At 43.5% G+C, this 20972-nt stretch overlaps 1 protein-coding gene across 1 annotated transcript; it reads left to right on the forward strand.

The window, feature by feature from the left end:
• Positions 1-269: 269 nt before the first annotated feature.
• On the forward strand, positions 270-18178 carry SLC20A1 (solute carrier family 20 member 1). Its single transcript, NM_001193854.3, is given in 11 exon segments — positions 270-478; positions 922-1521; positions 1681-1821; positions 2011-2096; positions 7134-7230; positions 11469-11588; positions 13131-13400; positions 13508-14066; positions 14691-14876; positions 15452-15536; positions 17216-18178. Coding segments are annotated over 10 exon segments (2040 nt in total). The 5' UTR covers positions 270-478; positions 922-1187; the 3' UTR covers positions 17378-18178.
• The last annotated feature ends 2794 nt before the right edge of the window (positions 18179-20972 follow it).

A 20972-nucleotide genomic window follows, 5' to 3' on the forward strand; every position in this document is an offset into this window, starting at 1 on the left:
CCGGCGGGGCCAGACAGTGCGGAGACTCCAGGGCGAGGCCGCCGGGAGGGGGCTGTCCCACCCCACGTGGACCGGCTCCCTGCTAGGGGCGTGGCCGCCGGCGCGGGCCGGGCCAATGAGCGCCACCGTCAGGCTCACCCGGCTGGGCACGCCGGGCCGAGGAGGGCTGCGTCATGCCGGGGGCGGGGCTCCGGGGCCGGCGCGAGGCGCGGCGGGTCACGCGGGTCGCGGCGCGGGCTATAAGTAGGGGCCGGCGGCGTGCTCCGCTAGAGTGATGGCTGCCGGCGTTCGCTGCGTGCTTCTTCTTCTCGGCTGCTGAGGCCCCCCCGCGGCTGCTTCCTGGATAAGTCGTGAGTCCAGCGGAGCTGTCCCCGGTGCCGCCGACCCGGGCCGTGTGCTCGCCGACCGCAGGTGCGACCCGTGGCTCCCGCTGCCGCCTCGATCTCCTCGTCTCCCGCTCCGCCCTCCCTTTTCCCTGGTGAGTAGTGGCGCCGCCTCGTAAAGGCTCTTTCTTCTCCCGGGGGCCGGGCGCGGACGCCGTGGCGCTGGAGGCAGCTGGCGTGGGCGGCGCGACTGGCTTCTCTCGTTGCAGCTGGCCGCCTCCACTCCGCCCGTCCGCCCGCCCGCGGGCCTTTTTGGCGGTCCCTGGGCGGCGCGCGCGGGAACGGCCCTTTTCCGGTTTTCGCGCGGAGGGCGCGCGCGGGCTGGCAGCGCAGTGGCTGGGCTGGGCTGGGCTGGGCGCGCGCGGGCCGCGGAGGACCCTGAGCCACGTGCCCGGCCGTCTCGCGCGTGCTACTGGGGATGGGGGTCTGGAGTAGCCCGCAGGGGCCACTGCGGGGCCCCGGGTGCGTGGGCAGAGCGGGGTACCCCACTGGCCCCCCAGGGGCACGCAGCTATTGTTATTTTCCCCCTCCCCCGCAGGATGAACTTGCGTCCTTTCTCTTCTCCGCCATGGAATTCTGCTCCGTGCTTTTAGCCCTCCTGAGCCAAAGAAACCCCAGACAACAGATGCCCATACGCAGCGTATAGCAGTAACTCCCCAGTTCGGTTTCTGTGCCGTAGTTTACAGTATTTAATTTTATATAATATATATTATTTATTATAGCATTTTTGATACCTCATATTCTGTTTACACATCTTGAAAGCCGCTCAGTAGTTCTCTTACTAAACAACCACTACTCTAGAGAATGGCAACGCTGATTACCAGTACTACAGCTGCTACCGCCGCTTCTGGTCCTTTGGTGGACTACCTATGGATGCTCATCCTGGGCTTCGTTATTGCATTTGTCTTGGCATTCTCCGTGGGAGCCAATGATGTAGCAAATTCTTTTGGTACAGCTGTGGGCTCGGGTGTAGTGACCCTGAAGCAAGCCTGCATCCTAGCTAGCATCTTTGAAACAGTGGGCTCTGTCTTACTGGGGGCCAAAGTGAGCGAAACCATCCGGAAGGGCTTGATTGACGTGGAGATGTACAACTCGACTCAAGGGCTGCTGATGGCCGGCTCAGTCAGTGCTATGTTTGGTAAGTTCTTTTTAGGTTTTGTCCTCTTTGTGGTGGGTGAGCAAATTTGTATCATGGGTGGTTCCATTTTTGTGCTTAACCTTTCAGATTAACCTTTCTGAATGCGCCACTTACATAATGGAATTTTGCCATTTACTTAATAAAACTTGACTGTTTCAGGTTCTGCTGTGTGGCAACTCGTTGCTTCGTTTTTGAAGCTCCCCATTTCTGGAACTCATTGTATTGTTGGTGCAACCATTGGTTTCTCCCTCGTGGCAAAGGGGCAGGAGGGTGTCAAGTGGTCTGAACTGATAAAAATTGGTATGTTTAATTCCAAATGGCTTGTTCATTTTCGTGTTTGTCGTTTGTTACCATGGCATTAGATATGGGAGTATGTGTTCTAACGTGGAGGGACAGACCAAAGAATTTTGAACTCTTAAACATTTAAAAGTGGTTTCTGGTTTCTGATTTTCATTATTTGATATTTTTTCTTAATGTGTTCTATTCCAGTGATGTCTTGGTTCGTGTCCCCACTGCTTTCTGGAATTATGTCTGGAATTTTATTCTTCCTAGTTCGTGCATTCATCCTCCATAAGGTAACCTTTCTCCCCTGTATGAAGACCTTTCATGGAGCACACCCAATCGATTTCAAACCCAGTGGTATTTTCGCAGATGTGATTGGTGTATAGATATGTGGCCTTGAAAAGTTAAAAAAAGTTATTTATTCTGTGCGTGTCTTGTATGTTGTGGAGTTCTCTGAAAGCAAGTTTTTAATACTCAAGAGGTCAGTCAGGAAGGAAGAATTGAATACTATGATGTGCCAAGAAATAGGAGAAGCTGGGAGCAAAAAAATACAGAAATTTATTTTGGGTGGCTTTGTGTAGCTGTATACAGATTATTTGTTTAAACCACCATTATATTCAGGCTAATATAATGCGTAAGCTTGGAGTTCAAGACAGTGTTCCCTGTGGCTTTTTTAGTAAGCTGCCAGTTAAATGGGTCTCTGCAGTGCTGATTATCATAACCAGTTTATAAGCTTCTAGATGAGGACTCTGCCTCCCATGGTGACTTGAACTCCAATTTCTCAGAACAGGTGAAAAGAACCAGTTAAAGGTAGTTTTTGGCTAAAAAAAAAAAAAAAACAATTCAGGCAGCCATTTAATTTCCTGTCCATTTGAAAATCCCTTTTAAGTGACCCAATAGCATTTCTTTGATCAAGAAGTCATGCTGGCTGCAGAATAAATGTTGACAGGGGATTATGTTGGCATAGCACTGAGTTACGGTGAGAATAAATGCATTTTTCTCAGGACACAAAGTTGTCCTTTTTCTAAGGTGAATGGCTCTTAACGATCCATTGTAAGTTCTTAAAAATGTTCCTAAACTCTAGAAATCTGAGTGAGATAGCATAAATCCCGGCAGGTAAAAATGTGTGCAGACCCACTTGTCTGGTCTAGTCTAGTTCTAAGCTTCTCTAGGGAAAGATTTGTCTCTTCTCTGTAGAAATTCTATGACTAGTAAAGTGATTCACTGATCACTTTTCCATAGCTGGAATCTGGCAGAATAGAGCAGTTTAACACTTTGAAAACTTGAAATATCCTTAGGTTGGTATAATTTGAGAGTAAACAGTTCATTGATGTTCATGAACTCTTAAGTTTGGTACTGTTTTATTCAGCAGACAGGTGCGATGAGCATCTACCTTCCCACTCCCTACAACTGTAGTGTACGATACTAGGGTGCTTAACTTAGAGGCTCACCAGTAGTGATGGACCAGATTGTTTTTTTTAGTGTTTTTATTAGAACCCTGTATCTTGCTACTTAACAGAGAATCAGAAGCATTAGTAGGATCTCCTGCTGTGAATTCCTGCTTGGTACAGGTTTATACTGGCCCTGCGTTGATTACTGAGTAGTAGATGATTTTGTTTTTGGAGAGGGTTTGTGTGTTTCGCCTCCACAAAACACTTATTCCCCAGAGGGGGAATGGTGGTGCTCTGAGGTGCAAAGAAGGATTCTCAGGTGCCCAGAACCTCTCATTTGAGGAATGCATACCCCCGCGGTGTTAGTGAGAGCTGAAGTTAGATACAGTAACTGATTTCTTAATTGTGTAGGTCTTATATGGGTGTGGGAATGGGCATGATCAAATGATGAAGAACGATTGGCATAGTGTTTAAAACAGTATTGACTTTGAGGATCTTCCCCCACTCTGTGCACGCGCGCACACACACTCTTGCAGGCCAATCCCTCAGTAACAGGAGTTTTTCAGATGAGTATGAATATTTCTGCTTCCTTTTAGGAGTTAAATTTCAAGAAAATATCCTTAGACTGGTAAGCTTTGGGTATCCTAACTGCTAAAATCTGAATATTTGACCATTAAGATACATTCCAACTCTTAAATGTCTATCTTGAAAATTAAGATTAAAATGACTTTTTTTTTTAATTTCAAAAAATTGCTTTTAAACGTTTTCTATTCTCTGAATGTTTGTTCCAAGCATGTTGGGAATCTGGTGGGAACAGACAGAATGGAGGTGAGTGAGTTCTGTTTAGGACTGGCATTGCACAGAAGGAATACTCGTCAGTGCTCCTGTTGAGTATTTTTAAATTCTAGTCAAAGAAAACAGAAACAGGGCTTTTGGCATTCTCATTTGTTAGAAATATATCTAGGATATCTTCCCTTTTCTTTAGACAAAACCAGAATATCCAATACGTAAAAGTGAACTATTCTGGTGAAGATGGGGGGTTTTGTGAAGAACTTCTTTCCCATCCCACATGACTAGACGAGGAGGCATTCACATTATTTCCAGGTGAAGTTTTACTTGTGTGTTAGGTGGATCTGTACAATGATGAGAGACCTTCCTTGTTTTACCTTCTTCCTAGACTCTCCGGAACTTTCTCCGGAACTTTTGTTATTTTTTTTAAACCGTGAACCTGTATTCCGTAATAAACTATTGGTATAGTAGTGTAATTCATACCCTACCCCATCCCCAACAACTTTGCGTAGAGAGTACCTCAGATTTGTTTACCTCGGGGAATACTTAATTGGGCTATAATACAGGATAATAAATACACAGGCTGCTCCTTCTGACTAGTCAGTTACAATTTGATTTATAGATAACCATAATATCTTTCAAAATCTATTGAGATGTCCCCACATAATGTCTTTAAAACCCTAAAGGGTTTTAATTTTGGGGGGTGGAAGTCTTGGGTTGGGTTTTTTGGAGGCCTTTTTTTTTTTTTGAGACAGAGTCTCACTCTGTCGCCCAGGCTGGAATGCAGTGGCACGATCTGGGCTCACTGCAACCTCCGCCTCCCGGGCTCAAACAATTCTCCTGCCTCAGCCTCCTGAGTAGCTGGGATTACAGGTGCTTGCCACCACGCCCAACTACTATTTTTGTATTTTTAGTAGAGACAGGGTTTCACCATGTTGGTCAAGCTGGTCTCGAACTCCTGATCTCACGTGCTCTGTCCGCCTTGGCCTCCCGAAGTGCTGGGATTACAGGCTTGAGCCACCGCACCTGGCCCTTTTTTTTTTTTAAGAAGCGAAGTCTTGCCCTGTCACCCAGGCTGGAGTACGATGACTTAATTGTAGCTCACTGCAGCCTTGACCTCCCAGGCTCAAGCAATCCTCCTGCCTCAGCCTCCAGAGTAGCTGGGACTACAGGTGTGTGCCACCACATCTGGCTAACTTTTCATATTTTATAGAGGTGGGGTCTTGCTCTGTTGCTCAAGTTGGTCTTGAACTTCTGGGCTCAAGCCATCCCCCTGTCTCATCCTCCCAAAGTGCTGGGATTACAGACAGATGTGAGCCACCACCACACCTGACCTGCATTTTCTTAAGACTAGTCTTTAGAATAAAAATACACACCTTAGTTTCCTCATTTTGTTGACTGCCCTCAGAGTTTGGAGTTGGTTATTCAAGGATGTTTAACAGTTCTTGGTTTCTGTAGGCTATTGTTTTTGTTTTGACTGTTTCACTATCTGTTAACATTCTCTATTAAACTATAGGTAAGAGTTAAATTTTAGAGTGGTTTTCAGTGAGCACCCGTCTCTGCTAATTTGAAATGGTACCTTTACTTTACACTTGGGTCTGCGCTTTCCCTTGTTTCATTGCTCTTAAGCTACTGACTTTCCAGTGTATTGATTATTGGTAAAAGCTATAGGGTTTTACTCTGTTTTTGCTCCCCAAGATTTTCCATTGGAATTGTGATCAAGATAGCATTAAGCCTTCCCATATATGTATTCAGATCTTTGCTCCCAATTTTTTTTTTAGGTTAAGGTCTTTATAAAGATTTTAGCCTTCCTATGTATGTATTCAGGTCTTTGCTCCCAATTTTTTTTTTTTTTTTTTTTTTTCCTGAAAGGGAGTCTTGCTCTGTTGCCCAGGCTGGAGTGAGGTGGCCCAATCTCCGCTCACTGTAACCTCCGCCTCCCAGGTTCAAGTGATCCTCCTGCCTCAGCCTCCTGCGTGGCTGGGACTACAGATGCTTGCCACCACGTCCGGCTAATTTTTTGTATTTTTAGTAGAGACAGGGTTTCACCGTATTACGTAGGATGGTCTCGATCTCCTGACCTCATGATTCTCCTGCCTTGGCCTCCCAAAGTGCTGGGATTACAGGTGTGAGCCACCATGCCCAGCCTCCTCCCATTCTTTTGGTGTTTGACTTGGGTGTTCTCCTATAGAATTAATACATACTAGGTATGGTAGAGTTCTTATTTTTAGTCACTGGCCTTACTGTTCCTTAAACATTTCAAATTTTTGCCTCAGGGCCTTTGCACTTGCTGATACCTCTGTCTGGAACATTCAGCACCCAATTAATCAGGTGGTTTGCCCCTTCTGTACCCCTAGTTAATGTACACAACTTGCTAGCTTACTACATTTATGTCATGCTCATTCCTTGACTCTTCCCCACCCGAATGGTGCCCCCCCATCACTCTCCTCTTACCCTTCTTTATTTTTCTTCACAGCATTTGTCACTATTTTACATTATTCCATACTAGAAGGTGAGTGTCAGTTCTATTAGAACAGAAACTTGGTCTTACTCCCTCCTGTATTTCAGTGCCCAGAATAGTGCTTGGCACACAGTCTGTTGAGTGAGTGGATGACCTTGTGTGCAATCAGTTATTATCGTTGAACTTTGGTAAAGCATTAATTATGGCATCTTTGTCAGATGTTTAGATAAGATGGTTGCCGTAGGTATAGTCTGCATGTTGTATTTTTAGTCTTTGAAGGTATGAAGTCAGGTAAGCAAGATCCTAACATAGTCTGTTTCTTGACATCTCTTACAGACGTAGAGTATAGCCTATCCTCAGGTGTGTGCTCAAGTTTACATTAGGGCTTTTGGGTACCTTAGAATGTGGGTATTGCAATCTTTATTCAGGATGTTATCAGTCACTGGTACAGTTAGCCTTGTTATTAAAAATAGAAAAAAAAAAAAAAAAAAACCAGGTAGAAGTTGGAATTAGCCTTTGTAGGAAGAATTCCCGGCGTAAATGCAGGAAAAACCCAGTTGTCCTTGGAAACTGCTCTGGAGGAAGAGTTATTGGCACTATAATTCCCAAACCTGCCCTATTAAGAGATTCTGTGAAAATGGGTTAACCTTTATACCTTTTAAGATACTGATCTTAATAATGTTTTACAGGCAGATCCAGTTCCTAATGGTTTGCGAGCTTTGCCAGTTTTCTATGCCTGCACAGTTGGAATAAACCTCTTTTCCATCATGTATACTGGAGCACCGTGTAAGTAACTATCAAAATATTTAAATGTGAATTTAAAGTTGTTTACAAAACTTGCATTAAATGCCCAATTTACCCCTTTTTGCTTTACAGGGCTGAAATCTCCTAGAAGGTGGCTGGCCTGCGCCCATTTCAGAAGGCTGCAGGCTAGTGTACGCTGAGTTAACCTAGATAGTTTTTCAACCAAAGAGACCTGCTCAGATTCTAAATCACTACAGACCTTTCCTCTTTAGTCTTCACAGGATCCACTGATAATAGGATCATCTCCTTCCCTTTCTCCTGTCTATGCTAAAAATGCTGGAATTAATACTGACCTCAACTACTGAAGTCATTAGTTATATCTGATCTTCAGTAATCAGTCGTTTAGGACTGGTTTGCTGGATATTCTCATTTTTCTCTCCCAAATGGAGATACTATTGTTTCTAAGTACTAAACTTCCATGAATCTGCTTGAATGAGAAGAGTTGGGATGTTTACCACCTGCTCTAAGTGCACTTGGAAGAAGAATTCATGCAGCTAAGAGGAAAAATAATTTGTGAGAATATAAAGGTTGAAATGTTGATGACTTTCATGTTTGGGACTAAGGCAAGGCATGGATTAAATTATGGTGCTACAAGTTTAGCAACAACAAAAGATGGGTAACTTATAACTGGCAAGACAGTACAGTTTTGGTATCTTGGCTCATTTGACCTGATAGTCTGTGACTACATAGGCAGTGATTTTTATTCTTTATACTGTGACCCACTGGATGAAATAGAGGACGCATGTGTATGTATGCAGAGAGAAAGATAACTGAAAGAGTTTCGTGAAGCCACTTATGCTTACTATGTGCTGTGCACCCATATTTTCAAATTCTGTCTCTCTCTTTTTTTTTTTTTTTTAACATTTGTTGTGGCCCACTGAAATGATTTCAGTTTTGACTAATGGGTTGTGACTTGCTTAAACCACACTGAAGTGGTAAGTTGCTGACCCAAAATAGAGTTAGCTAAATATTTTTATTTTTTGTTTATTTTTTTGAGACAGTTTTGCTCTTGTTGCCCAGGCTGGAGTGCAGTGGCATGATTTTGGCTCACCACAACCTCCAGCTCCCGGGTTCAAGCAATTCTCCTGCCTCAGTCTCCCAAGTAGCTGGGATTATAGGCATGTGCCACCACACCCAGCTAATTTTTTATTTTTAGTAGAGAGGAGGTTTCTCCATGTTGGTCAAGCTGATCTCCAACTCCTGACCTCAGGTGATCCACCTGCCTCAGCCTCCCAAAGTGCTGGGATTACAGGCATGATCACCACACCCAGCCAATAGTTTAATTTTTTATCTTATTTTAGATTCAGGGATTATATGTGCATTTTGTTAGATGGAGCTAAGTATTTTTAATCTTGCTTTTATTCTTGGAATGATCAGGAACAAAACAGACAAGTTTAAGAAAATATTGTTCTTAGGATATACTGAACTCATGTGCAGGTGAAGAGAAGCTTGTATGCCAGATTTCCATTGTAAAATGAGTTATTTGTGATGAACTAAAAAGTCTCCTATTGAGGCTCTTAGCACTCATTGTTAACGTGGTAGAAGCAAAGCTCAGAGTTGAGTTAAATTAGAATCATTTTGAAAACAGAAACTTAGATATTTTTGTTCTGTCCTTTATGGATCATTTATGAGAAAAACCAATCTCTTCCCCTTTTGACTTGGAATGTAGACCAACTTGTGATAGACAATACTTTCATGTATATTTTAGTTTGTGTGACCACATGATCAAAACTGAAAGGAGAAATTAAAATGAAAAGATGTATAGTCACCATAGAGTTATAGTTTGGTGCCAGATGCTGTGGCTCATGCTTGTAATCCCAGCACTTTGGGAGGCCGAGGTGGGTGGATCATGAGGTCAGGAGTTCAAGACCAGCCTGGCCAAGATGGCGAAACCTTGTCTCTACTAAAAACTACAAAAACTAACCCAGTGTGGTGGCAGGCGCCTGTAATCCCAGCTACTTGGGAGGCTGAGGCATGAGAATCACTTGAACCTGGGAGGTGGAGGTTGCAGTGAGCCAAGATCGTGCCACTGCACTCCAGCCTGGGCAACAGTACGTCTCAAAAAAAAAAAAAAAAATTTTTTTGAAGGGACCTCAATTTGTTTCTGATTGATTGATTGATTGATTTTTTGAGACGGAGTCTCGCCCTGTCACCCAGGCTGGAGTGCATTGGTGCGATCTTGGCTCACTGCAACCTCCACCTCCCGGGTTCGAGCAGTTCTCCTGCTTCAGCCTCTTGAGTAGAGTAGCTGGGATTACACATGTGCATCACCACGCCCCAGCTAATTTTTGTATTTTTAGTAGAGACATGGTTTCACCATGTTGGCCAGGCTGGTCTCGAACTCTTGACCTCAGGTGATCCACCCACCTCAGCCTCCCAAAGTGCTGGGATTACAGGCGTGAGCCGCCGCGTCTGGCCTTGTATCTGTTTTTAAAGATTAATCATTTCGGGGTTTAATAGAATTTCCAGTTTATAAGTACAGTCACTGACTTCATGGTTCAGTCTTCAGTTATTTGACTTTTTGATGGGTTTATAGGTACATAACCTCATTGTAAGTTGAGGAACATCTGTGATTTCATACATAGCAAGCAAAATAAAGCAAAACAAGCAGAAGTAACTAAGCTATTTCTAGATATCAACTACAGATCATTATAATATCTTTTATATATATATTTCCCCCCCCCCCCCAGGGATGGGGTCTTGCTGTGTTGCCCAGGCTGGCCTGGTATTCCTGGGCTTAGGGGGTTCTCCCACTTCAGTCTCCTGAGTAGCTAGAGATCATTATAACATCTGTTAGACTTAAATAGGATTATATAGTGCTTTACTTCTTTTTTGTTTTTGTGATGGAGTTTCACTCTTGTCACCAGGGTGGATGGCGTGCAGTGGTGCGATCTTGGCTCACTGTAACTTCCACCTCCTGAGTTCAAGTGATTCTCCTGCCTCAGCTTCCCGAGTAACTGGGATTACGGGTGCCCACCACCACATCTGGTTAATTTTTGTATTTTCAGTAGAGATGGGGTTTCACCAGGCTGGTCTTGAACTCCTGACCTCAGGTGCTCTGCCCATCTCAGCCTCCCAAAGTGCTGGGATTACAGGTGTGAGACACTGTGCCTGGCCGGTGCTTTACTTCTGTCTGTAACACAGGCTAATGGTTTGGAGCATACTGGCATGCATATGACAATCAGATAATGACTAATATTACGCATCCTTAAACCATGTGACCAGTGTTGCTAGGCAAGTCTTTTTTTAACGTAAGACTTGTTAGTGAAATTACCACTAAACTTTGTGTGTGTGTGAAAGACGAAACTTTTTTTTTTTTTTGAGACAAAGTCTCGCTTTGTCACCCAGGCTGGGGTGCAGTGGTGCAATCTCAGCTCACTGTAGCCTCCGTCCTGCACCCCCAGAGTCAAGTGATTCACCTCAGCCTCCCCAGTAGCTGGGACTACAGGCGCCCACCACCATGCCCGGCTAATTTTTTTGTGTAGTTTCAGTAGAGACGGGGTTTTGACATGTTGGCCAGGCTGGTCTCGAACACCTGACCTCAAGTGATCTGCCTGCCTGGCCTCCCAAAGTGCTGGAATTACAGGCATGAGCCACCTTGTCTGGCCGAAAGACAAAACTTTTAAAACTATTCCTTCAATTACTAACTTTTGATAGATAATATCCTTGTTTTCTGTGTCTTTGATATTGCTTTCAAGGAGATAATCTCATTAAAGCATTTTACTAAAAGTAAAGGCCAGTACAATGAATATAATCACCTTTTTACAGAATTCTGTCAGCATGACAAATGTGACTACTGAGACATTGTTTTAACATTAAGTTTGGAGGTGGTAATGGAATATGTGGCAGTTATGATCATGAGCTAGGGAGTGGAACACTGTCTTTTTCATAGCTAGTCATAGGTCCTTAGCATGTAGTGATCCTTATTATCTTCCAAGGTGAAGAAAGGAAAAAGGCTATATGTTGAGAAGCATAGGACACTTGAGTCCCGCAGGTGTTCAGGTGGGCCGGGCTGGTGTGGGTTTTCAGATGATCATTGAGTTTTTCTCCCAAATTTGTATAGGCACTAGCACAGTAATCCTGTGCACTTAAATCTGGCAGCAGTTGTCAAGGGTGATGGGCTGGCATGGGGAACGCCTCAGTCCCCGGAGGAGGGTTTACACAGTATTGCAGGGGGCTGTTGCCCTGGGGTTTTCAAGATGCACCATTTTATCTCCTAGTGCTGGGCTTTGACAAACTTCCTCTGTGGGGTACCATCCTCATCTCGGTGGGATGTGCAGTTTTCTGTGCCCTTATCGTCTGGTTCTTTGTATGTCCCAGGATGAAGAGAAAAATTGAACGTAAGTAATAACTTATAACAGAAAAATTTATCTAATAATGTTGTGTTTCTTTTTTATTTGGCCACCTGTAAAAATCTATCAGGAGAGATTGGCAAAATAAGAGATTTTAAAGAGAAATTTGAGGATATGGGTTTGCTGTCCAAACTGTGTTCTTAAGTGGACCTACATGACCTAAGACCTAGTGATAGAGAGTATTCAACCTATGCTGTAGAGACAATCTGGGCATTGAATTTTTTTTTTTTAAATGTTCCTTGGTCAGTTGCCAATGACATGATAGATAAATTGAGAAATCATAGCCTACATTTACTGAGAAGTACGAGGATACCTTAATGAAAAATAAGGGGTAGGTACAAGATATTTCCTTAGAGGTAAATACCCCACTACTTCTGTGTATAACTTCAGATTCAGACAAGCAAAGCTAAGTCTAATGTGTACATGTTGTATATGGGCTAGAATACATGTAGACATTATGTTGCAGTGTACAATACAAATACATATACAAACACACATTGTGTGTCTGCTAGAATTGTAGCACAGATTCTAGAAGTAAACATTTTCAGGTGTCATGTGAAGGAATCGTTTAGGCCATTACAACACATTTCTGTAATACTGAGTAAATTTTGGTTAGTATCAGGCTTTTTTTCTTTTTTTTTCCCCCTTAAAAGATTCATTTTCTGCCCTTTTCATCTATGTGAAGGCTGGGTTAGCAATTTGAAGTTTATCCTTTCGAAGGTGAGGGATGCACAGACTGCAGTGGCGTTAGGAAGAATGCTGCGTCACCGCAGCTGAACCGAGGGGCCTCCGAGAGGTTCTGTGCTAGTCTGGCTGTGCCGAGTGCACGGTGGAAACCAGGCTTTCAGGACTCTCTGACCTCATTTTCCCTCTCAGGGAGGAGATGAGATAAGTCTTGCTTTATGTTGGAAAGTCTGTAGTTGGAGGTGCCTGAACAGATAGGTCAGCATACTGAGCACTGGTATGAGAGAGAGGCAGAAGATACTCTGGTCTGCCTGTGGGATTTAGAGCCATGATGCACATCTTTTTGTTTTATAGAGATGGAAATTAAAGTTGTCGTCTTTAGTTCCCTGCATTGAGCTGTGCCACTTTGCTCGAATTGTTGGACTGAAATTTGAGAGAATCCTTTTTTCAAAAGAACAGAATTCGATACAGTTCAGATTTTTAGTTTCAGATTATCAGCCCCATGGTTGAGCTACTTTCCACTACAGAATGAGTCGGCAGGGAGCTAAGAAGGGTTCTTATAGCTGTAAAGGGTTGTAAAAATAAAAACAAAACAAGAATGTGCTACAGAAGCCCATAAAACCTAAAATATTTACAGGAAAACGTTGGGACCCCTGACGTAGGGTGGCCTGCATTGCTGGTGGTTCCCAGGTGAGAGCTGCTGGCAAATGATAAAGCAGGCAGGAAAAATGTTCCTGAATGTTAACTGAAGTTCACATACATTCTTGTTTTGAGATGAGTTTTTTGGGGGTGGAGGAAAAAGTAGCAGGGTCACAACCAAACCAAAAAAACCCTTTTTTTTTCTAGGAGAAATAAAGTGTAGTCCTTCTGAAAGCCCCTTAATGGAAAAAAAGAATAGCTTGAAAGAAGACCATGAAGAAACAAAGTTGTCTGCCAGTGATACTGAAAGCAGGAATCCTGTTTCGGAGATAGGGCCTGCTGCTCTGCCCCTCCAGGCTGTGGTGGAGGAGAGAACAGTCTCATTCAAACTTGGAGATCTGGAGGAAGCTCCAGAGCGAGAGCGGCTTCCCAGCGTGGACTTGAAAGAGGAAACCAGCATAGATAGCACCGTGAATGGTGAGTTGGAATTCCTGCTTTCACTTTGTTACCTGCGGTGGTGAGGAGGTGATTGTTTTGGATCTGATGCTTTTTGTATTGAATGTCACCTTGGTGGTCTTGACTAGGTGCAGTGCAGTTGCCTAATGGGAACCTTGTCCAGTTCAGTCAAGCTGTCAGCAACCAAATAAACTCCAGTGGCCACTACCAGTATCACACCGTGCATAAGGATTCTGGCTTGTACAAAGAGCTGCTCCATAAATTACATCTGGCCAAGGTGGGAGATTGCATGGGAGACTCTGGTGACAAACCCTTAAGGCGCAATAATAGCTATACTTCCTATACCATGGCAATATGTGGCATGCCTCTGGATTCATTCCGTGCCAAAGAAGGTGAACAGAAGGGCGAAGAAATAGAGAAGCTGACGTGGCCTAATGCAGACTCCAGGAAGCGAATTCGAATGGACAGTTACACTAGTTACTGCAATGCTGTGTCTGACCTTCACTCGGCATCTGAGATAGACATGAGTGTCAAGGCAGAGATGGGTTTAGGTGACAGAAAAGGAAGTCATGGCTCTCTAGAAGAATGGTATGACCAGGATAAGCCTGAAGTCTCTCTCCTCTTCCAGTTCCTGCAGATCCTTACAGCCTGCTTTGGCTCATTTGCCCATGGTGGCAATGACGTAAGGTCAGTTGACATTGATCTTAGTGTTGCTAACCCTATTTTTAAACTGTTTATCCTTGTCATAGCCTGTGCTTGTGGTAGTGGTACTCCTAGCATTTACGGGACCCCAAATAATCCAAATAGGATGAGGTAATAGCAGTTCTTGACATAATGAGACAGTACAGTTTTATTCTTCGGAGGAATTACAAACAACGTTTATTTTTGTAGTTGATAAATATAAACATATTCTTCACAGAGAAGGCTTTTGTCTATAAAGATGAGATTCAGTTCTTTGATAATGAATTGTGGCATGTAAGATAAGATGTAAGATGAAAAACTTAAGTTTTTCATATAGAATGATTTTGTAGTTTAGTTTGTAAACTGTTTATTGGAACCCGAGAGTTGCTTTAAGCTGCCTGTAGGAGGAAAGAGGCCACCATTTGCGTGGCATTCCCTCCATCAGAGCTGTGTTCATATTTCTGTTGTATATGTTGGGGTTCCATTTATGTCCTTAGAAAAAAAGGCCCTTTTGCCAGATGAGCTTGAAAGCTGTACTTTAGACAACCTGGTAGGTCATTCAGCAGATTGGGTCTTGCCAAGATCTAGTTCTGCCTGAAAAGTCACTTCCGCCCTCTTTGTCTCTTCCAGCAATGCCATTGGGCCTCTGGTTGCTTTATATTTGGTTTATGACACGGGAGATGTTTCTTCAAAAGTGGCAACACCAATATGGCTTCTACTCTATGGTGGTGTTGGTATCTGTATTGGTCTGTGGGTCTGGGGAAGAAGAGTTATCCAGACCATGGGGAAGGATCTGACACCGATCACACCCTCTAGGTAAGTAGGTGGAGCAGGTTCTACAAATGTCAGTACTCATTTTTTTCGGAGATGTAATACTGTCGAGTGCTAACACAAATCTCTTGTTGAACGTAACCAAGTTCCTGATGTTCTTATTGTCGGTGTGTTCTTTTTAGATTTTACTTGTCTGGCCCTTAAACATTTTGGTCAGACATTTTACCCATTCAGCTCTGGGGGTCTCTGAAGAAAATGACTTTTCTGAGAAAGCTGTGTGTGCTAAGAGGGGATAGTTACATATACTTGCCTTTTATTTGTCTTTACTTGGGAGCTAAGACTCAATGTTTACCAAACTCTTCAAAATAAAAGTGCAAATGTTATTTAATAGTGGGATTTCAGAAAAACGTAAAACTTGAAACCTTCGAATAAGGAAACGGGGCATCCGTGGCCTGATTTAGATAAAGTAGATAGATCTTAGGGGTTATAGCACGTAAAGATGTCAGTGGAGGTTTTGTGACTGAATAGAACAAAACAGGACTGTGTTAACTTGAGGTGTAGTGTTAGCTTCTCAAAAAAGTCAAACTCACTTCCTGACAAGAATCCTTTTGTGTCTATAGTGGCTTCAGTATTGAACTGGCATCTGCCCTCACTGTGGTGATTGCATCAAATATTGGCCTTCCCATCAGTACAACACATTGTAAAGTAAGTGTAATGCCAATGTGTGTCTTTCAAATGGTTCTTCTAATATGTAGGGTTTTTAATTTTACTTCTCTGATACTTTGATTTAGAAGGTTTTGTGCAATTGGAGTCTTGAAGAGTTCATAAATCTAGGACAAGCATACAATTTCTTGTGTCTATTCTTGTTTAAGCAATTAAATAGATATTCTCCCCAAATAATAGAAACATTCTTTTATATAGAGCTTACTGTAATTTCTGGTTACTAACCTCTTCCTTTGTTACTTAATCCTCCCTCATTGTAGTCTCTTTATATTATATATATATATATTTTTTTTAAAATCTCAGTCATTTCTACTTAGCACCATTATGTTTTATTTATTTACTTATGAGTTGGAGTCTTTCTCTGTGGCCCAGGCTGGAGCGCAGTGGCACAATCTCGGCTTACTGCAACCTCCGCCTCCTGGGCTCAAGTGATTCTTGTGCCTCAGCCTCCCAAGTAGGTGGGATTACAGGCACCTGCCACCATGCCTGGCTAATTTTTGTATTTTTAGTAGACACATGATTTCACCTTGTTGGCCAGGCCGGTCATGAACTCCTTCCTGACCTCAGGTGATCTACCTGGCTTGACCTCCCAAAGTTCTGGGATTAGATGCGTGAGCTACCGCTCCTGGCTGACACCATTATGTTCTTTGTCTTTGGGGAAGCCATTCAGAGCAGGGTAGGTGTGTGCTTAAAAACTGGTGGGTGCTTTAATTCTGGCCAGGTGGGTGTCTGCTGCCATTTGTGGTGGCTGAAGGCCTGGTTCTAACAAGTCTGTGAGGCTTGCCAAAATGTTGGCAAGGCAGTTTATTTATAGAAGGCACATATTCAGGGCCTCTCGGGATTGAAATACTGAGAAACAAAACAAATCTTAAGGTTGTCTGATGATAATCTAATAATTATAGGAAAAGAAAGAAACTGGTTTCCTTAAGAGCATTTAAGCTGGTCCATCATGGATCCTGCTGAGTCATCTATTTGCTGCCAGGTTGTGTCTCACAGCAATTGTTTATTAGGTTTAATATCAGCCACTCTGTAAATAATCTTAGGAAGACTTACAGCACAATTTGTTGTTAAAAGCAGTGTATAGGCCGGGCGCGGTGGCTCACGCCTGTAATCCCAGCACTCTGGGAGGCCGAGGCGGGTGGATCACGAGGTCAGGAGTTTGAGACCAGCCTGGCCAACATAGTGAAACCCCGTCTCTACTAAAAATACAAAAAATTAGCTGGGCATGGTGGCGGGTGCCTGTAATCCCAGCTACCTGGGAGGCTGAGGCAGGAGAATTACATGAAGCCGGGAAGCAGAGGTTGCAGTGAGCCGAGATTGTGCCACTGCAGCCTGGGCAACAGTGTGAGACTCTGTCTCAAAAAAATAAAAATAAATAAATAAATAAATAAATATATAAACAGTATATATTCATTAAATTTTAGTAGCTTAGAAGGGGAAAAGAAATAGTTCTTTTGTCCTTTTACTACCGTTAGTATAGATTATGATTGGATTTTCAAATTGCCTTCATTTTCCCATCTTAACCTATTGTAAACCAGCTTTCTTGGACTTGGTCTTGTCCAGGGCTCTGGGGCTCCTTGTCCAAACAGTCTCAGGTGTCTGTTTGCCAAAATACCATTGCCAGTTTAATTACCTGTTTCCTTGGTCTGTTTCTCTTTTAGGTGGGCTCTGTTGTGTCTGTTGGCTGGCTCCGGTCCAAGAAGGCTGTTGACTGGCGTCTCTTTCGTAACATTTTTATGGCCTGGTTTGTCACAGTCCCCATTTCTGGAGTTATCAGTGCTGCCATCATGGCAGTCTTCAGATATGTCATCCTCAGAATGTGAAGCTGTTTGAGATTAAAATTTGTGTCAATGTTTGGGACCACCTTAGGTATTCCTGCTCCCCTGAAGAATGATTACGGTGTTATTGAAGACTGACAAGAGTCTTTTTATTTGGGAGCCAGATGAGGGAAGTGTTACTTGTGCTATAATTGCTTTTGTGCTAAATATGAATTGTCTCAAAATTAGCTATGTAAAATAGCCAGGGTTCCACTGGCTCCTGCTGAGGTCCCCTTTCCTTCTGGGCTGTGAATTCCTGTACATATTTCTCTACTTTTTGTATCAGGCTTCAATTCCATTATGTTTTAATGTTGTCTCTGAAGATGACTTGTGATTTTTTTTTTTTTTAAGCAACCATGCAGAGCCATTTGACAGAGTATGCTCTGCTTCGTTGGTTTCACCAGCTTCTGCCCTAACATGCACAGGGATTTAACAACAAAAAAATATAACTAAAACTTCCCTTGTAGTCTCTTATATAAGTAGAGTCATTGGTACTCTGCCCTCCTGTCAGTAGTGGCAGGATCTACTGGCATATGTGGGAGCTTCTTAGAGGGATGAGGTTCTTTGAACACAGTGAAAATTTAAATTAGTAACTTTTTTGCAAGCAGTTCATTGACTGTTACTGCTAAGAAGAAGTAAGAAGGAAAAGCCTTTTGGCAATCTTGGTTATTTCTTTAAGATTTCTGGCAGTGTGGGATGGATGAATGAAGTGGAATGTGAACTTTGGTCAAGTTAAATGGGACGGCCTTCCATGTTCATCTGTCTACCTCTTAACTGAATAAAAAAGCCTACAGTTTTTAGAAAATTTGTTCTCATGGTTTTCATTCATACTTGAATCATCTGGGCTTCTGATCAGTTCACCTTATATCATTTTTTTTTTTTGAGACAGATTCTCACTGTGTCGCCCAGGCTGCGGTGCAGTGGTGTGATCTTGGCTCACTGCAAGCTCTGCCTCCCGGGTTCACGCCATTCTCCTGCCTCAGCCTCCCTAGTAGCTGGGACTACAGGTGCCCACCACCACGCCTGGCTAATTTGTATTTTTAGTAGAGACGGGGTTTCACCGTGTTAGCCAGGATGGTCTCGATCTCCTGACCTTGTGATCCGCCTGCCTTGGCCTCCCAAAGTGCTGGGATTACAGGCGTGAGCCACCGCGCCTAGCCTATCATTCTTAGGAGATATGAATATCTTAACAAGTGAGGGCTACTGTCCAACTTAAAGCTCCCCACTCCTCCCTGTTAACGTTTCTTGTGTCCCCAGAATATGCATGACATTATTCCATAGGGACTGTTGTAGCAACCTGGCATTTTCCCTCTTAGTCACACAGCCTATACACTTTCATGTTAGCACACGTGGTATTGTTTTTTTTGTTTTGTTTTTTTCCAATTTTTTCTTTTGATACTTTTTTTTTTGTTTTGTTTTGTTTTGTTTTTTGAGACGGAGTCTCGCTCTGTCACCCAGGCTGGAGTGCAGTGGCGCGATCTCGGCTCACTGCAAGCTCCGCCTCCTGGGTTTACGCCATTCTCCTGCCTCAGCCTCCTGAGTAACTGGGACTACAGGCGCCCGCCACCGCGCCCGGCTAATTTTTTGTATTTTTAGTAGAGACGGGGTTTCACCGTGGTCTCGATCTCCTGACCTTGTGATCCGCCTGCCTTGGCCTCCCAAAGTGCTGGGATTACAGGCGTGAGCCACCGCGCCTAGCCTATCATTCTTAGGAGATATGAATATCTTAACAAGTGAGGGCTACTGTCCAACTTAAAGCTCCCCACTCCTCCCTGTTAACGTTTCTTGTGTCCCCAGAATATGCATGACATTATTCCATAGGGACTGTTGTAGCAACCTGGCATTTTCCCTCTTAGTCACACAGCCTATACACTTTCATGTTAGCACACGTGGTATTGTTTTTTTTGTTTTGTTTTTTTCCAATTTTTTCTTTTGATACTTTTTTTTTTGTTTTGTTTTGTTTTGTTTTTTGAGACGGAGTCTCGCTCTGTCACCCAGGCTGGAGTGCAGTGGCGCGATCTCGGCTCACTGCAAGCTCCGCCTCCTGGGTTTACGCCATTCTCCTGCCTCAGCCTCCTGAGTAACTGGGACTACAGGCGCCCGCCACCGCGCCCGGCTAATTTTTTGTATTTTTAGTAGAGACGGGGTTTCACCGTGGTCTCGATCTCCTGACCTTGTGATCCGCCCGCCTCGGCCTCCCAAAGTGCTGGGATTACAGGCGTGAGCCACCACGCCCGGCCTCTTTTGATACTTTTTGTTTGTGTTTTTGAGATGGAGTCTCGCTGTGTCGCCAGGCTGGACACTGCAGTGGTGTGGTCTCGGCTCACTGCAACCTCAGCCTTCTGGTTTCAAGCAATTCTCCTGCCTCAGCCTCCTGAGTAGCTGGGACTACAGGCGCTCTCCACCACGTCTGGCTAATTTTTAGTAGAGACAAGCTTTCGGCATGTTGGCCGAGCTGGTCTCAAACTTTTGACCTCAAGTGATCCGCCTGACTTTGCCTCCCAAAGTGCTAGGATTATAGCCATGAGCCACTGCATCTAGCCTACTCATGGTTTTTAACAGCCAAAGATTTACTGTTGAATGGACAACTTTATTTTACTATTTTATGTAGATTGTTTTTAGCTTTGGTATTAGGGTAAACCCTTGGACAGTGTGGAGGTCGGGCACCAACCCCTGTGCAGTCAAAAAGCCATGTACAACTTTTGATTCTAAAAACTTGACTACTAATAGCCTACGGTTGACCAGAAGCCTTAGCAATAACATAGACAGTTGTGAACACATATTTCACATGTTATATGTATTATATACTGTATTATAATGTAAGTTAGAGAAAAGGAAATATTAAACCATAAGGAAGACACATTTACTATTTATTAAGTGGAAATGCATATAAAGGTCTTCATTCTTATCATCTTGAGTAGACTGAGGAGCAGAGGAGGAGTTGGTCTTGCTGTCTCAGGGATAGCAGAGATGAAAGTAAGTGCATATAAGCGGATTCTGCAGTTCAGACTAGTGTTCAAGGGACATCAGTACAAGGACAGCAAAAATGAGTAGGGGGCAATGTGTAGCTAAGTTCATTTAAAAGTTCTCAGTATTGGATTCTTCAGTCCTGACCCATTATCTTTTTACCTTTGATCAGAAATTGATGAAAAGTACATTTCTTGGCAAACTAGATTGATAGTTCCTGTCCTGAGAGTGTGGGACAATACTTTTGAATTTTGAGTTTATTCAGAGCATTTCGCTAGAAACCAACACTGAGAATCTAACAGGGTAAGGCAGTGCCTAGTCTGACCTCTGCCTGTAAGGTTAGGCCACTGGCTGGGTACATACCATTGCATCCTGTTGTCAGTTTAATGATCTTGCTGAAGACTTCTCCATGAATGTTTGCCATTTAGTGTCAGGCCTTACACTAAGTTTTTACATACATTTAATCCTCATGGCCTTTTGTGGTAGATCCTATCCTGATTTTGTACATGATGAAACTGGCATGGAGAACATCTGTATTTGCCCAGTATTGTAAGTTAGCAGAGGATTGACGTTAGCTGTAGCCTTTGGGGCCGGCTGAAACTAGCTTTATGACTTTTTACTTGAGGGAAGGGAG

The sequence above is a fragment of the Macaca mulatta genome, chromosome 13, assembly GCF_049350105.2.
Source record: "Macaca mulatta isolate MMU2019108-1 chromosome 13, T2T-MMU8v2.0, whole genome shotgun sequence".
In the NCBI taxonomy this organism is placed as follows: Eukaryota; Metazoa; Chordata; class Mammalia; order Primates; family Cercopithecidae; genus Macaca; species Macaca mulatta.